Source organism: Diorhabda carinulata, chromosome 3 (assembly GCF_026250575.1).
Source record: "Diorhabda carinulata isolate Delta chromosome 3, icDioCari1.1, whole genome shotgun sequence".
In the NCBI taxonomy this organism is placed as follows: Eukaryota; Metazoa; Arthropoda; class Insecta; order Coleoptera; family Chrysomelidae; genus Diorhabda; species Diorhabda carinulata.
In genome coordinates this window covers 1,831,854-1,850,561 of record NC_079462.1, presented here as the reverse complement: position 1 = coordinate 1,850,561, position 18,708 = coordinate 1,831,854, and the positions used below count along the sequence as shown (strand labels likewise).

General features: G+C 32.4%; 2 protein-coding genes across 2 annotated transcripts; both read left to right on the top strand.

The window, feature by feature from the left end:
• The first annotated feature begins 508 nt into the window (after positions 1-508).
• On the top strand, positions 509-5,386 carry LOC130891964 (tripartite motif-containing protein 45). The gene is made up of 9 exons (XM_057797100.1): positions 509-870; positions 923-1,050; positions 1,791-2,038; positions 2,218-2,415; positions 2,476-2,754; positions 2,824-3,145; positions 4,522-4,769; positions 5,040-5,167; positions 5,236-5,386. Exons 1-9 carry the CDS (start codon positions 674-676, stop codon positions 5,351-5,353), a joined length of 1,866 nt encoding a protein of 621 aa, XP_057653083.1. The 5' UTR covers positions 509-673; the 3' UTR covers positions 5,354-5,386.
• A 2,188-nt stretch (positions 5,387-7,574) lies between these two features.
• Positions 7,575-13,934, top strand: LOC130891963 (leucine-rich repeat and coiled-coil domain-containing protein 1-like). The gene is made up of 4 exons (XM_057797099.1): positions 7,575-7,956; positions 8,017-8,252; positions 8,390-9,168; positions 12,675-13,934. Exons 1-4 carry the CDS (start codon positions 7,725-7,727, stop codon positions 13,876-13,878), a joined length of 2,451 nt encoding a protein of 816 aa, XP_057653082.1. The 5' UTR covers positions 7,575-7,724; the 3' UTR covers positions 13,879-13,934.
• The last annotated feature ends 4,774 nt before the right edge of the window (positions 13,935-18,708 follow it).

Below are 18,708 nucleotides of genomic sequence, written 5' to 3'. Positions count from 1 at the left end.
ATGCCGCGCATCGTTCGTTTTGATATCGAAACCTTGAAATTTTTTCAAATTTCAATTAACCATTGCAAAGGACACTTAATAAGGAACATATTGACAAAAAATTGTGACTCAAGTATTTTTAATAACGTCAAAAAAAATTCGTCAAGTTCAAGTTCGAGCGATGCCGCGCATCGTTCGTTTTGATATCGAAACCTTGAAATTTTTTCAAATTTCAATTAACCATTGCAAAGGACACTTAATAAGGAACATATTGACAAAAAATTGTGACTCAAGTATTTTTAATAACGTCAAAAAAAATTCGTCAAGTTCAAGTTCGAGCGATGCCGCGTATCGAAGCTCTCAAACACCCTGTATTAATATAGTATTTTCTAAATTTCAATTAAACCGTCCAAAACTGCTCTAATAGAATAAAACTAAACATTTTATTGTGAAAAAATTCGTGTGACGCTCATGTTACAAACAGAAAACTAATTAAATTATAATAATCCACTAAATCCCGAATGAACGTATTAACAAGTCATCTCTAGAACAAAATAATAGTATTTTGAACCGTTTGGGGTGAAAATTAATGTTACAATAAAACCCCCAATAAAATTAGTAACGTGTGTATACGAGAACTGATCGAAATGTTCTTCATTCAGTGATAAAAACCACAGTTTCGTGTTTGACCGACATGATGGATTTGGACAACTTCTCGTATATTTTCGGCAGTTTCGCTAGACGGAGATCGAGTCAGGAACGAAACGGGGCTAAAAGACGGTCCATCGAACCAACTATAATACAATTAACCCCTCCCAATTCCAAAAAACCGATGATATCGGTCACGAAGACGAAAAATAATCCGGATATCTCGGAAGATACTAAATATCAGTAACAGTTATTAGTTTAAATGTTATTATTCTTGTTTAGAGGGTAATTTTAGGTGTCCGATGTGTAAGAAACGATTCGAGGATCCCAGAGTACTTCCATGTCTCCATACGGTATGCTTAAAATGCTTACAACAATTAGAGCGAGCCGATTTGAATATTTGGTACGATGAGGAATCTGAAGGTAAGTCTGTAGGTATTAAACAATCGACAAGTCCTCGTAGAACATTAATTTTTTGTAAACACCTCGTATATATTCATAATTGTTTCAATATTTACTTCGGACGCCATTTTGTGTAAAATCTTATTATAATTTCAACGTACAAAGAAACATTTTATTTATTAATCAATATTTTTATTCGGTATTGTGTAAAAACTGATACGATGAAACTCAAACTTTTATTAAAATTTCCGTAAAATAACATTCATAACAATAAAAAAAGTTTTTAATAAAAATAAAATCGATGATTCACTATCTAGACGTCAACAGCTGGTTCTTTAAGTTGTTGCCAACCTGATTTGAGACGTAGTAATGTAATGTTGGTTGCCTACTAAGTAGTAATCAATAACGTTACGTAAAAATAGAAGAAAAACGTTATACAGGTAGTTTGTGATTTTCTTCGTATTTATAAATTTTGAAAAAAATATAAATACATTAGTATCTTATACAACTAATTAAATAACGTCACACAATTTGTTTGGGGAGTAGTATAGCGGCGGTGACGTCGTAATCCGATTATCCTATATTTAGACGTGTCTATTTGCGTTGTTGCCGAGCTGATTTAAGGCGTAGTATTATGATGCCGGTTGTCTATTAAGTAATAGTCAATAACGTTACGTAAAAGTAGAATAAGTTATATACAGTGAATAAGAAAAACAAATAATTTAAAATGAATTATTGAAACGATTTTTTTCGATTTGTAGAATTTCGAAAAACCGACGAGGCTGGTTCAAGTAAAAATAGTTCGGCGGGTTCCGGGTATTTGAGCGACAAACCGAGCGATTCAAGTACCGCGAAAGGTTTTTATTGCCCCTCATGTGGTACTTACGTCGATATACCCAAGGGAGGAGTTTCGAAACTGCTTCCAAATTATTTATTATTACGTAAAATAACTGTGACGAGCTTAAACGATAACCACAACTTGTGCAGTATTTGCACCTCGGATAAATCAGTAAGTTATACACCCGGTATATATTAATTTGTCGTTGAATATACACCGTGAGCGAAAAAATCGCTGGTAAAAAACACGAAATTTCATTTTTTTTTTTAAATTGATGTGAAATATTTTAATTTTTCTTTCTTTTATAATACGAGGGTGGTCCGAGAGTTAAATAAAACCCGTAATTTCAGGCTTTATTCAGATGTACGGTGTGTAAATTGAATTTGTGCGATATTTGCGAAGACGTCCACCATAGACAAAAATCGTCATTAGATCACGAAGTTTTGTTAATAGATGGCGCTAAATCGAAAATGTCGACTATAAAACGTCTGATGTGTCAAACACATCCCGAAAACGAACTGAACGTATTCTGTAGTTCGTGCTACGAGGTACGTTCGATAATTAATTAAAAAAATCGAATATTTATCGTTTTAAAAATTGATTTGAAGGTTATATGTGGAGGATGCGCTGTAGATAAACACATCGACCACGTTTGCGAGCCGGTTTCTAGAGCTATAAAGACCCATTTCGCTAAATTGCGTTTATTATCCGAGCGCGCTAGGAATCTGGTGGAAGAATCGGCTCTAGCCGCCGGTAAATTAGACTCGGTGTCCAAACAAATCGAAACTAGATGCAACGAAGTTCAAGATGACGTCGAGAAATTCATCGGAGAATACGTTCGGTCCGTGGAGGATCACAAACTCGAGTTGTTGGAACAAATAAAGCAAGTCAGTTGTAGTTCTTGGTTATTTGAACGTACGTAACCTCAAAAACGTTTTTTTCTTCTTTTTTTCGAGGTGAGACGAGATAAACTTGAATGCGTACATCGGGAAAGGGCCGCGCTGCGGGATAAACTGCGCGGAGCTAGAGACGTGTCTGGATTTTTGTCGGATCTATTGAGCGATGGAACGGATGCGGAAATATTGAGTTTCGTGCATCCGGTTTTGAATAGGGCGGAGATGTGCGGCGATTTCGAGGCTGTTGCCGAAGTGAAATTGTCGGGGTCGTTGCAGTTTTTGAAAGAGGAAACGGTCAAATGCCCCAATAATTTTTTTTCGATTTACGGCGTTTTGACTACACAGAATGTTTCTCCGGACAATTCGGTGCTCAACACGGCAGGTACGTTGATTTATGGTATAGTAGTTGCGAATTGCGGTTTTTTTATTAACTAAGTTTATTATCTGGAGCGTTCGATCCCCGAAAACATTTCTAGCTCAAAAAAAAAACGAACGATTTGTTAGAAAACTAGAAGATATCTGGAATAAAGTGGGTTCTACTAGATCGAAGACGATAAACCAACTTTTTTTTATCGTGATGCTAAAAACGTACATGGAGGTTGATGAAAACAATCGACGTTCCAATCCATGTAACTTATTAATCGAATTTTTCGTATATTTCAAGCATAGGATGGAAAAATCTCCATTATGTACAAACATCCCGGCCTGGAATACAGATTTCACGTAAAATTTACTACACTCGGGCCTGGAATGAAGATGACAACATGTAATTCGCATATCTCAGGCCTGTAATAGAAATTACACACTTTAACTACAAACCCGTGGGTCTGGAATGTAGATTACACAGATTTTTGACATATTTAGGACGTGTAATGAGATAAAAACCCATTTTCTATAAACTCAACGGCCTGGAATACAGTTTTCACGTAATATTTACTACACTCGGGCCTGGAATAAAGATGACAGCATGTAATTCGCATATCTCAGGCCTGTAATAGAAATTACACACTTTAACTACAAACCCGTGGGTCTGGAATGTAGATTACACAGATTTTTGACATATTTAGGACGTGTAATGAGATAAAAACCCATTTTCTATAAACTCAACGGCCTGGAATACAGTTTTCACGTAAAATTTACTACACTCGGGCCTGGAATGAAGATGACAGCATGTAATTCGCATATCTCAGGCCTGTAATAGAAATTACACACTTTAACTACAAACCCGTGGGTCTGGAATGTAGATTACACAGATTTTTGACATATTTAGGACGTGTAATGAGATAAAAACCCATTTTCTATAAACTCAACGGCCTGGAATACAGTTTTCACGTAAAATTTACTACACTCGGGCCTGGAATGAAGATGACAGCATTTAATTCGCATATCTCAGGCCTGTAATAGGAATTACACACTTTAACTACAAACCCGTGGGCCTGGAATGTAGATTACACAGATTTTTGACATATTTCTGACGTGTAATGAGATAAAAACTCATTTTCTATAAACTTCACGGCCTGGAATACAGATTTCACGTAAAATTTACTACACTCGGGCCTGGAATGAAGATGACAGCATAATATTCTGGCGTAAAATATACAGTGGAAGGTCGAAAGTTTGTAACGAATATAAACATTGCATTTCAGTTTTCGCTATACGAGGACGATTCCAGAAGTGCCTGTCCCAACAAAGACAACAAAAATGATATTTAGAAATGACAGTTTTCATAATTTAAAAAAAAAATGTTGTTATTTTCAGTTCTACAGAATTTACGAGTCGGTAAAAAAGTTGAGATACTACTGGAAACGAGAGACAACGACGGGTTGCCTATAGAAAGGGGCGGAGATGAAGTAATAGCGGATATACGTCACAGAGACGCGGGAGTTTCGAAATCGTTACTGGTAAATGTCAAAGATAAAAAAAACGGAAATTATATAATTTCGTTTACACCAGACGTTCCCGGAAAATTAATTTTGAACGTTAATATCAATAAGAAACCCGTTAAGGTACGTCGATTTCGATTTTAAATAATTTTTTCATCCCCGATTAGGAACGTGGGCGCCAGTTGTCTGTGTAAAGAGCAGGGCCGGCGTTTGAAATTTGAAAAATTACGTAAAAAGAAATAATTCAATTTTCAGCGGGGTATTACGGGAAAATTCACGTTTTTGAAGCAGTACCAGTAGAAAATACTTGAAAAACGAATTATTTAGACTCATTACAAGCTATTTCGTATGAAATTTACTTTAAAATGATTCTGTTCTGTAATGTGATTTCAGGGAAGTCCGTTTCCGGTGATTGTGCGCACTATAAAACAGCACATCGGCATTTTTCATTGCTGCACATTCTGTTCTAGCAGAGGCAACAGAGATGCCGTTTGTGGTTGCTCCGGTACAATGCCAGGGGGGTAAGTTACAATTATTCAACATCGGCGTTAATTCCATTGGAAAATTTTAATTTTTTTTCGGTTCAAAGTTACAAAGGATGCGGACACGGTCACGAAGGACATCCAGGACGACGACATTGGTCTTGTTGCGGAATAATTTTGCAATATTCTGAATGTACCAGAACCAAGCAACCGCCGAATTTTTAATTCAATCAGTGAAAATAAAATTTTTATCGATTATTACTTTAATATTAATTTAAAACAATTCTCCAGCTTCCTGAGTCCGTCCCTATATTTTCTACACACTTTTTTGTATCGAATTGTTTGTATTTTCGATGCGGCGTTGTCGGTTTTTGTAGTTTTTCATTTGATCTAATTCTTTTTGAAAATTTTAAACACGTAAATTTCGATTTTGGTAACAAATTATCACCTAACCTAACTTAAAACGATTCCTTGGCGAATAAAATAATACGTTTGGTGGAAGTGTTGCCAAATTTTTTTCACGAAAGTCCTTTGGTCGTTAACAAAAATTTATAAACTTGAAAATAGTGGCAGGATGAGAAATCTGAAAGTGAGACTAGACTTTTGTCCGTGTCAGTTCATTTCGAGCCAAAAAGTGCCGTGAAATTCGCGGAAATCAAGTTAGACGGCAAATTCTGGAAATTGCACAGTTTTTGAGATTGTCAGTATTTATATTTGAAGTTTGTATCCAATTTTCGACCTTATAAATACTCGTTGGAACAGAAATTTTATTATCACCGTAAAAATTACAATTTTTTTATCTATCAGTATCGCGCATATTCACGTGAAGCCGCATTTTTTTTTTTAAATAATAAACTTAAATTTTGAATTACTAATATTTTTGACACTTTGGCACGTTCGTCTTAATTAATTGATTAATTAAATTAATTTCAAAGTCAAAAGTCACAAAATTCCATTTATACCCAATCCGACTCTGTTTTATATAATTTCGTTATGGCAGGCTTCGCCAAGGTTACTAGAATAATAGGAGGTTTCTGACATGCGCATGTTTATGTAAACAAACGATCAGCTGCTAGAACACCAGCTACGTCATTATGTTTACTTTTTTGTTGTGTTTATATTTTTATGTCAAACAGAACCTCACTACCATTATGTTCGAGTTATGAGGATGTGTGTTATCGCTTGTCGAATATATTTCTAAATAACGAATTTATTGTGATTTGTTGCCGTTTTCATAGCTGTGAAGAACCGGTGACGTCACTTGTCTATTACGCATCTTGTTATTGTCTTAAACCTTCTATTATTCTAGTAACCTTGGGCTTCGCTACCGAATTCAACCGGAATTAGTCGATTATTGTTCTCGTTTTAATCTGTACACTTTAACATTGGACGGTTACGTTGTTGCCAAGACTACAAAATTTTCTTCTATATAAATAATTTTTATTAATACGTATTTACAATAACACTCAAAAGTTATAAATTTGTGGTTATTTTTTGGGACAAATGTTCTTGGTTTTACGTCTCTTACGTTTTGAAATGATGATCTAAGTACGTTTCCCAAAAATCAATCCAAATATTATAAAAATTTTGAATAGAATATACTTCATATTGATTGTATTATTTTCCATTCTGGCAACACTGTACTGATGCGGTTGAAACGATTAGTTCGTCAATTGTGGTCACAAAATTGAAGCGACCAGGTCCGGACTTAGTAGAAACAGGTAAAATAAAATTGTAACTTATTTATTTTCTGGATTTTCGTGAGATTTTTGCATATTTTGGCTATTTTTTGAGAGACCCTTGTACAGGGCGGCACTATTATACTATTTATATAATAAATGTTTTTAATTTTACGTCTCTTATGTTTTGAAATTAGTTTTTTTTTAAATAATTTTGAAGAGATTGATAAAAAACTGTTGTTTCGGTTTAACTTGAGTCAAAATTTTTTGGTAAAGAAAAATTATCAAAAAAGACAAAACTTAAGAGACGTAAAATCAAGAATATTTGGATACATTAATATGTCAAAAGGTCCAAAAAATGAGAAATTTATACAAATATAAATATAATATAATAGTGCGGCCCTGTACAATGGTTTCCCAAAAAATAGCCACAAATTTACGACTTTTGGGTGTTATTGAATTTCATACAACTTTCAGTAGTAAAGGCACTTTCTTAGATTGTTGAAAATCCCATACAACAAAATATTTTCGAAAAAAAAGTTTTACGTATCTCAAATAATTATTTTTAAATAATATTTTTGGTTAAACTACTACAATTTACCTTGTAAATACGAATTAATAAAAATTATTTATATAGAAGAAAATTTTGTAGTCTTGGCAACAATGTAACCGTCCAATGTTAGAGTGGGCGGATTGAAACAAGAATAATAATCGACTATTTCCGGTTGAATTCGGTAACGAAGCAGTAACGAAATCATATAAAACAGAACCGGATTCCGTATAAATGGAATTTTGTGACTTTTGACTTTGAAATTATTTTGATTAATCAATCAATCAAGATGAGCGTGTCAAAGTGTCAAAATTGATACGGGATATATTCGTAATTCAAAATTTAAGTATATTATTTTAAAAAAAAAATGCAGCTTCACGTGAATATGCGCGATACTGGTACACCAAAAAATTGCAATTTTTGCGGTGATAATAAAACTTCTGTACCAACGAGTATCTACAAGGTCGAAAATTGGATACAATCCTGTCAGAATCGATGCCCCGAATATCAAAATACATCCCCGATATCGAAAAAAAGTAAAAAACGTTTAAAAAGCAAAAGCAAAAGTTCAATTGGATCCGGAAAGAGTGCGAAATCAGGTAAACCTTCAATTAACATCCCAAAAAATAAAACGTCAACCAAAAAAATATTATTTCCAGTAACTTTTTCGAACATCAAAGTAGGAACGACCTTGAAATCCACATCGATGGTTCAACCTTGCATCCATTACACGAAAGATGCGAATTTTCCGGTACAAATGACCACGCACTTAACTAGAATTGATAATCCGCCGAACAGAACGTGTTCCTGTTCATCTAATTGCGTCACGAACAAACAACGATGCATTAAATCCCATCAATTGATATCGAGATTCAATCCCTACCCCATACAACAGGTCCGTATATGATCTATACACTTCGGAGTTGAATTGGTTGCATAACCATCAGTAGAATTGTCAAAATTACTAACCAAAAAACACTAAATCGCGTCATTCATACTGTCAAAAGTTTGTATTGTATATTTTCACGACAGGTAGCACAACGTGTGAGCAAAACAAGAGTCCTTTTGTCAGGATTGAAGACAGAGTTGAATAAAGTGAAGTCGCAATTAACAAATATATCCTTGGAAGTGACTAGGAGCAACGCGAGCGCCCCCAGCAGTCGGATAGAGAGAGAAATCTACGAATTGAAACTTGAAAACGTGAAATTGAAAAAAGAACTGGACACGAAAAGGCAACAGTGCGAGCGATCTTTGAAAGACGCCGAAAACGCGAAGCGAATACTCAACGAATACGAAGATAAAGTAGTGTCCCTACACGACAAAGCGATGGAGTCCTCCAGATTGATAAAGCAGAGCAAAGAGAAGTTTTGTAAGTGTTTGAAGGAGAAGGAATTGGAAATAGAGCAGTTGAAACAGAACAACGAGAATTTGATCGAGAGCGTTAAAGGGAAAGACGCGAAATTTAGAAGGAAAGATGCGGGCGACGACGATAACCTCAAAACTATCGCGGAAAATAGTAGAAATTTCACGCAGTGCGTGCAACTTTTAGAAAAACAATTAGAAAACGCTGTCAACGATAACGAAAAGTATAAAGACGAAGTTAGGAAACTTGAACAGCAGATACTCAATTACGAATGTAAACTGTGCCAGAAATACGAACAAAAAGTTAAAAAACAAAAAATTAAATTGAACAACAAGATAAAAGAACAAGAAGCAGTTGAACATAAGTTGATGGATAAGATTAACGAATTAAACGTCCAATTAGAAGCTAACAAAAATATGCAAAAATCTCACGAAAATCTACAAAATAAGTAAGTCATAATTTTATTTTAATCGTTTCTACTAAGTCCGGACCTGGTCGCTTCAATTTTGTGACCACGGCTTTCAACCGCATCAAAACAGTGTTGCCAGAATTTAGAAAATAATATAAACAATATGATGTATTAATAATTCAATTCAAAATGTTTATAAAATTTGAAATGATTTATGGGAAACGTACATAAATCATAATTTCAAAACATAAGACATAAAATCAAGAACATTTAGAAGCTTCAATATATAAAAAAATCATTTATATGATTTCGTTACTGCTTCGTTACCGAATTCAACCGGAAATAGTCGATTATTATTCTCGATTCAGTCCGCCCACTCTAACATTGGACGGTTACATTGTTGCCAAGACTACAAAATTTTCTCCTATATAAATAATTTTTATTAATACGTATTTACAAGGTAAATTGTAGTAATTTAAACGAACAAATTATTTAAGATACGTAAAACTTTTTTTTCGAAAATATTTTGTTGTATGGGATTTTCAACAATCTAAGAAAGTGATTTTATTACTGAAAGTTGTATGAAATTCAATAACACCCAAAAGTCGTAAATTTGTGGTTATTTTTTGGGGCACCATTGTACAGGGCCGCACTATTATATTATATTTATATTCATATATGTATAAATTTCTTCAAATTCTCATTTCTTAGACCTTTTGTCATATTAATGGATCCAAATATTTTTGATTTTACGTATCTTACGTTTTGTCTGTTTTAATAATTTTTCTTTACCAAAAAATTTTGACTAAAGTTAAATCGGAACATCAATTTTTTATCAATCTCTTCAAAATTATTAAAAAAAAAAATAATTTCAAAACATAAAAGACGTAAAATCAAGAACATTTATTATATAAATAGTATAATAGTGCGGCCCTGTACAACGGTCTATCAAAAAATAGCCAAAATATGCAAAAATCTCACGAAAATCTACAAAATAGGTAAGTCATAATTTTATTTTACTCGCTTTTACTAAGTCCGGACCTGGTCGCTTCAATTTTGTGACCACGGCTTTCAACCGCATCAAAACAGTGTTGCCAGAATTTAGAAAATAATATAAACAATATGATGTATTAATAATTCAATTCAAAATGTTTATAAAATTTGAATTGATTTATGGGAAACGTGCATAGATTATAATTTCAAAACATAAGAGACTGAAAATCAAGAACATTTAGAAGCTTTAATATATAAAAAAATCATTTATATGATTTCGTTACTGCTTCGTTACCGAATTCAACCGGAAATAGTCGATTATTATTCTCATTTCAATCCGCCCACTCTAACATTGGACGGTTACATTGTTGCCAAGACTACAAAATTTTACGTATCTTACGTTTTGTCTGTTTCAATAATTTTTCTTTACCAAAAAACTTTGTCTAAAGTTAAATCGGAACATCAATTTTTTATCAATCTCTTCAAAATTATTTAAAAAAAAACTAATTTCAAAACATAAAAGACGTAAAATCAAGAACATTTATTATATAAATAGTATAATAGTGCGGCCCTGTACAACGGTCTATCAAAAAATAGCCAAAATATGCAAAAATCTCACGAAAATCTACAAAATAAGTAAGTCATAATTTTATTTTAATCGTTTCTACTAAGTCCGGACCTGGTCGCTTCAATTTTGTGACCACGGCTTTCAACCGCATCAAAACAGTGTTGCCCGAATTTAGAAAATAATATAATCAATATGATGTATTAATAATTCAATTCAAAATGTTTATAAAATTTGAATTGATTTATGGGAAACGTGCATAGATTATAATTTCAAAACATAAGAGACTGAAAATCAAGAACATTTAGAAGCTTTAATATATAAAAAAATCTTTTATATGATTTCGTTACTAATTCGCTACCGAATTCAACCGGAAATAGTCGATTATTATTCTCGATTCAGTCCGCCCACTCTAATATTGGACAGTTACATTGTTGCCAAGACTACAAAATTTTCTCCTATATAAATAATTTTTATTAATACGTATTTACAAAGTAAATTGTAGTAGTTTAACCAAAAAAATTATTTAAAAATAGTTATTTGAGATACGTAAAACTTTTTTTTCGAAAGTATTTTGTTATATGGGATTTTCAACAATCTAAGAAAGTGCCTTCATTACTGAAAGTTGTATAAAATTCAATAACACCCAAAAGTCGTAAATTTGTGGTTATTTTTTGGGAGACCATTGTACAGGGCCGCACTATTATATTATATTTATATTTATAAACATATAAATTTCTTCAATTTCTCATTTCTTAGACCTTTTGACATATTATTGCATCCAAATATTCTTGATTTTGCGTCTCTTATGTTTTGTCTTTTTTGATAATTTTTCTTTACCAAAAAATTTTGACTCAAGTTAAATCGAAACAACAGTTTTTTATCAATCTCTTCAAATTATTAAAAAAAAATAAGTTCAAAACATAAGAAACGTAAAATCAAAAATATTTATTATATAAATAGTATAATAGTGCGGCCCTGTACAACGATCTATCAAAAAATAGCCAAAATATGTAAAAATCTCACGAAAATCCAGAAAATAAATGTTACAATTTTATTTTACCTGTTTCTACCAAGTCCGGACCTGGTCGCTTCAATTTTGTGACCACAATTGACGAACTAATCGTTTCAACCGCATCAGTACAGTGTTGCCAGAATCGAAAATAATACACTCAATATGGAGTATATTCAATTCAAAATTTTTATAATATTTGGATTGATTTTTGGGAAACGTACTTAGATCATCATTTCAAAACGTCAAAGAGACGTAAAACCAGAACATTTGTCCCAAAAAATAACCACAAATTTATAACTTTTGTGTGTTATTGTAAATACGTATTAATAAAAATTATTTATATAGAAGAAAATTTTCTAGTCTTGGCAACAACGTAACCGTCCAATGTTAAAGTGTACAGATTAAAACGAGAACAATAATCGACTAATTCCGGTTGAATTCGGTAGCGAAGCCCAAGGTTACTAGAATAATAGAAGGTTTATGACAATAACAAGATGCGCAATAGACAAGTGACGTCACCGGTTCTTCACAGCTGTGAAAACGGCAACAAATCACAATAAATTCGTTATTTAGAAATATATTCGGCAAGCGATAAAACACATCCTCATAACTCGAACATAATGGTAGTGAGGTTCTGTTTGACATAAAAATATAAACACAACAAAAAAGTAAACATAATGACGTAGCTGGTGTTCTAGTTTACATAAACATGCGCATGTCAGAAACCTTCTATTATTCTAGTAACCTTGGCGAAGCCTACCATAACGAAATTATATAAAACAGAGTCGGATTGGGTATAAATGGAATTTTGTGACTTTTGACTTTGAAATTAATTTGATTAATGCATAGACAAATATTATCATGAATCATGAATATGGCAGTTTTGGCAACATTTTTTCTAATATTTTGTTTTGATTTAATACTAAATAGAATTTAGTTCAAAAAAATTGATTCACGTTTTTGAAATTGAAGGTACAAAGAATTGGAGAATCAATTGAAAACCCACGAGGATTACACGGAGAAATATACGGTGTTGAACGAAAAACACAAAGAAGACATCGACAAATTCAAAAAGAACGAAGAAAAACACGAAAAAGACAAGAAACAACTTCGAAATTTGGTAAACGAATTAACCACAGTCGTAAAACAAAACAAAATAACCCTACTGCAATTATCCGAAATAAATAAACAACAAGAACGGTTGCTGTTATCGCAAACGTCCGTGATTAGCGAAAAAAACGACAAAATCAAATTAGTAGAAAGCGAAATTGAAATATTGAAAAAACGAAGCTCGGAGCTGCAAGAAGAAGTGGAAATATTGAAAAGAAGCCTGAAAGAACCGTGCAAACACGAGTCGCACCTCATTTTAATCGACCAACTCCGGGAAATAAGGAAAACGCTGAACGAAGAACTAGACAATCGATTGATAAAAGAAAAAATAATAGAGGACCAAACCGAAACTATAACGACGCTACAAAACGAAATCAAAGACAAAATAAGCGAACTGAACCGAGCCAGAGAAGAAAACGGCGCCGCCGAAGAGGAAATTTCGTCGGTGAACGAGGATCTGTCGAGGGCCCGAAAGGAATTAGAAGAAGAGATCGCGCGGAAGGAGATTTTGAATAAAAAGTGCGAGGAGCTCGAAATACGAAATTCCGCGTTGAGCGTCGAGGTGATCGAGCTGGAAAATTTGATAGAGAATCGATTGGGATCGGAGCGAGGGTCGGAAATCGAAAGATTGCAACGAGAAATCGTCGAATTGAGAAGGAAGAGCGAGAGCGAGAGAGCGAAGCTGCGCGCGGAGAAGGAGAAAGCGGTCGAAGCGGCGCAATTCGCCACGCAGAAGTTGTTGGATACGGTGAACGATTTCCAAAAACAAGTCGGGGCGCAGAAGAAAGTGCAATGCTTGTTGACGAAGATGCTGCACGATAAAGAGGACGATTTGAGGACGGTGCACAGGCGGTTGGATTCTATAAACACGTTGGCGACCGGTCTGGATAATCGGCTGAGTATCGACGAAATTTTTCGAGGACAACCCGATACGAGTAATTCTTACGTGTCTTCGTGTTCTCGTTGTTCTAGAGAACTCTGTAGATCGTCGAATATATCCAAGAAGGATCAAATGTATAATATTTATATTACCGACGAGGAAAATAATCAAGAATTAAATTATTAGTGTATTTATTTTTTTTTTTAATAAATTTCGTTGTTGATTATTTTGTTTATAACAAATTTATAATCGTATTTAAAAAAAAAAAATTAATTGAATAAATTTTACAGTAAAAAACCTGAAGCCGACCCTGTGCTTTCGTATCGTGTTGTCGTCATCCGGTACAATCACATGATCGTTAAACGACGCGTTAATGGTAACGCCATCTTTGATGCCAGATAAAAATTTTTTTTGGTAAAATTTTAAAGTTTTTTTCACATTTACGACCGCAACAACAATTATTCGTCTAAACAAATATACAGGGTGTCAAAATAGTCGTTAATATATCGTTCTTCAATAAGAAAATGTGAAATTTCTCATTTTTAGGTGAAATTTCGAAGTTTTTTCACATTTAAGTCCATAATTTGTCCATTGCAACAATTATTCGTCAAAACGAATATACAGGGTGTCAAAATAGTCGTTAATATGTCCGTCATTAATACGAAAAAGTGAAAATTTTCATTTTTTTGATGAAATTTCGAAGTTTTTTCACATTTAAGTCCATAATTTGTCCATAGCAACAGTTATTCGTCAAAACGAATATACAGGGTGTCAAAATAGTCGTTAATATGTCCGTCATCAATACGAAAAAGTGAAAATTTTCATTTTCTTGGTAAAATTTCGAAGTTTTTTCACATTTAAGTCCATAATTTGTCCATAGCAACAGTTATTCGTCAAAACGAATATACAGGGTGTCAAAATAGTCGTTAATATGTCCGTCATCAATACGAAAAAGTGAAAATTTTCATTTTCTTGGTAAAATTTCGAAGTTTTTTCACATTTAAGTCCATAATTTGTCCATAGCAACAGTTATTCGTCAAAACGAATATACAGGGTGTCAAAATAGTCGTTAATATGTCCGTCATCAATACGAAAAAGTGAAAATTTTCATTTTCTTGGTAAAATTTCGAAGTTTTTTCACATTTAAGTCCATAATTTGTCCATAGCAACAGTTATTCGTCAAAACGAATATACAGGGTGTCAAAATAGTCGTTAATATGTCCGTCATCAATACGAAAAAGTGAAAATTTTCATTTTCTTGGTAAAATTTCGAAGTTTTTTCACATTTAAGTCCATAATTTGTCCATAGCAACAGTTATTCGTCAAAACGAATATACAGGGTGTCAAAATAGTCGTTAATATGTCCGTCATCAATACGAAAAAGTGAAAATTTTCATTTTCTTGGTAAAATTTCGAAGTTTTTTCACATTTAAGTCCATAATTTGTCCATAGCAACAGTTATTCGTCAAAACGAATATACAGGGTGTCAAAATAGTCGTTAATATGTCCGTCATCAATACGAAAAAGTGAAAATTTTCATTTTCTTGGTAAAATTTCGAAGTTTTTTCACATTTAAGTCCATAATTTGTCCATAGCAACAGTTATTCGTCAAAACGAATATACAGGGTGTCAAAATAGTCGTTAATATGTCCGTCATCAATACGAAAAAGTGAAAATTTTCATTTTCTTGGTAAAATTTCGAAGTTTTTTCACATTTAAGTCCATAATTTGTCCATAGCAACAGTTATTCGTCAAAACGAATATACAGGGTGTCAAAATAGTCGTTAATATGTCCGTCATCAATACGAAAAAGTGAAAATTTTCATTTTCTTGGTAAAATTTCGAAGTTTTTTCACATTTAAGTCCATAATTTGTCCATAGCAACAGTTATTCGTCAAAACGAATATACAGGGTGTCAAAATAGTCGTTAATATGTCCGTCATCAATACGAAAAAGTGAAAATTTTCATTTTCTTGGTAAAATTTCGAAGTTTTTTCACATTTAAGTCCATAATTTGTCCATAGCAACAGTTATTCGTCAAAACGAATATACAGGGTGTCAAAATAGTCGTTAATATGTCCGTCATCAATACGAAAAAGTGAAAATTTTCATTTTCTTGGTAAAATTTCGAAGTTTTTTCACATTTAAGTCCATAATTTGTCCATAGCAACAGTTATTCGTCAAAACGAATATACAGGGTGTCAAAATAGTCGTTAATATGTCCGTCATCAATACGAAAAAGTGAAAATTTTCATTTTCTTGGTAAAATTTCGAAGTTTTTTCACATTTAAGTCCATAATTTGTCCATAGCAACAGTTATTCGTCAAAACGAATATACAGGGTGTCAAAATAGTCGTTAATATGTCCGTCATCAATACGAAAAAGTGAAAATTTTCATTTTCTTGGTAAAATTTCGAAGTTTTTTCACATTTAAGTCCATAATTTGTCCATTACAACAGTTATTCGTCAAAACGAATATACAGGGTGTCAAAATAGTCGTTAATATGTCCGTCATCAATACGAAAAAGTGAAAATTTTCATTTTTTTGATGAAATTTCGAAGTTTTTTCCCATTTAAGGCCATAATTTGTCCATAGCAACAGTTATTCGTCAAAACGAATATACAGGGTGTCAAAATAGTCGTTAATATGTCCGTCATTAATACGAAAAAGTGAAAATTTTCATTTTCTTGGTAAAATTTCGAAGTTTTTTCACATTTAAGTCCATAATTTGTCCATTACAACAGTTATTCGTCAAAACGAATATACAGGGTGTCAAAATAGTCGTTAATATGTCCGTCATTAATACGAAAAAGTGAAAATTTTCATTTTTTTGATGAAATTTCGAAGTTTTTTCACATTTAAGTCCATAAGTTGTCCATAGCAACAGTTATTCGTCAAAACGAATATACAGGGTGTCAAAATAGTCGTTAATATGTCCGTCATCAATACGAAAAAGTGAAAATTTTCATTTTCTTGGTAAAATTTCGAAGTTTTTTCACATTTAAGTTCATAATTTGTCCATTGCAACAGTTATTCGTCAAAACGAATATACAGGGTGTCAAAATAATCGTTAATATGTCCGTCATTAATACGAAAAAGTGAAAATTTTCATTTTCTTGGTAAAATTTCGAAGTTTTTTCACATTTAAGTTCATAATTTGTCCATTGCAACAGTTATTCGTCAAAACGAATATACAGGGTGTCAAAATAGTCGTTAATATGTCCGTCATTAATACGAAAAAGTGAAAATTTTCATTTTTTTGATGAAATTTCGAAGTTTTTTCACATTTAAGTCCATAAGTTGTCCATAGCAACAGTTATTCGTCAAAACGAATATACAGGGTGTCAAAATAGTCGTTAATATGTCCGTCATCAATACGAAAAAGTGAAAATTTTCATTTTCTTGGTAAAATTTCGAAGTTTTTTCACATTTAAGTTCATAATTTGTCCATTGCAACAGTTATTCGTCAAAACGAATATACAGGGTGTCAAAATAATCGTTAATATGTCCGTCATTAATACGAAAAAGTGAAAATTTTCATTTTCTTGGTAAAATTTCGAAGTTTTTTCACATTTAAGTTCATAATTTGTCCATTGCAACAGTTATTCGTCAAAACGAATATACAGGGTGTCAAAATAGTCGTTAATATGTCCGTCATTAATACGAAAAAGTGAAAATTTTCATTTTCTTGGTAAAATTTCGAAGTTTTTTCACATTTAAGTCCATAATTTGTCCATAGCAACAGTTATTCGTCAAAACGAATATACAGGGTGTCAAAATAGTCGTTAATATGTCCGTCATTAATACGAAAAAGTGAAAATTTTCATTTTCTTGGTAAAATTTCGAAGTTTTTTCACATTTAAGTCCATAATTTGTCCATTACAACAGTTATTCGTCAAAACGAATATACAGGGTGTCAAAATAATCGTTAATATGTCCGTCATTAATACGAAAAAGTGAAAATTTTCATTTTCTTGGTAAAATTTCGAAGTTTTTTCACATTTAAGTTCATAATTTGTCCAAAGCAACAGTTATTCGTCAAAACGAATATACAGGGTGTCAAAATAGTCGTTAATATGTCCGTCATTAATACGAAAAAGTGAAAATTTTCATTTTTTTGGTAAAATTTCGAAGTTTTTTCACATTTAAGTTCATAATTTGTCCATTGCAACAGTTATTCGTCAAAACGAATATACAGGGTGTCAAAATAGTCGTTAATATGTCCGTCATTAATACGAAAAAGTGAAAATTTTCATTTTTTTGATGAAATTTCGAAGTTTTTTCACATTTAAGTCCATAATTTGTCCATAGCAACAGTTATTCGTCAAAACGAATATACAGGGTGTCAAAATAGTCGTTAATATGTCCGTCATTAATACGAAAAAGTGAAAATTTTCATTTTCTTGGTAAAATTTCGAAGTTTTTTCACATTTAAGTCCATAATTTGTCCATTACAACAGTTATTCGTCAAAACGAATATACAGGGTGTCAAAATAATCGTTAATATGTCCGTCATTAATACGAAAAAGTGAAAATTTTCATTTTCTTGGTAAAATTTCGAAGTTTTTTCACATTTAAGTTCATAATTTGTCCAAAGCAACAGTTATTCGTCAAAACGAATATACAGGGTGTCAAAATAGTCGTTAATATGTCCGTCATTAATACGAAAAAGTGAAAATTTTCATTTTTTTGGTAAAATTTCGAAGTTTTTTCACATTTAAGTTCATAATTTGTCCATTGCAACAGTTATTCGTCAAAACGAATATACAGGGTGTCAAAATAGTCGTTAATATGTCCGTCATTAATACGAAAAAGTGAAAATTTTCATTTTTTTGATGAAATTTCGAAGTTTTTTCACATTTAAGTCCATAATTTGTCCATAGCAACAGTTATTCGTCAAAACGAATATACAGGGTGTCAAAATAGTCGTTAATATGTCCGTCATTAATACGAAAAAGTGAAAATTTTCATTTTCTTGGTAAAATTTCGAAGTTTTTTCACATTTAAGTTCATAA

Coding starts and splice junctions, on each gene's coding strand:
- LOC130891964 (XM_057797100.1), top strand. CDS start 674: ATGATGGATTTGGACAACTTCTCGTATATTTTCGGCAGTTTCGCTAGA. Junction 2,755..2,823: donor TGTTGGAACAAATAAAGCAA/GTCAGTTGTAGT, acceptor CTTTTTTTCGAG/GTGAGACGAGATAAACTTGA. Junction 3,146..4,521: donor TTCGGTGCTCAACACGGCAG/GTACGTTGATTT, acceptor TGTTATTTTCAG/TTCTACAGAATTTACGAGTC.
- LOC130891963 (XM_057797099.1), top strand. CDS start 7,725: ATGCAGCTTCACGTGAATATGCGCGATACTGGTACACCAAAAAATTGC. Junction 7,957..8,016: donor CGGAAAGAGTGCGAAATCAG/GTAAACCTTCAA, acceptor TATTATTTCCAG/TAACTTTTTCGAACATCAAA. Junction 8,253..8,389: donor ATCCCTACCCCATACAACAG/GTCCGTATATGA, acceptor TTTTCACGACAG/GTAGCACAACGTGTGAGCAA.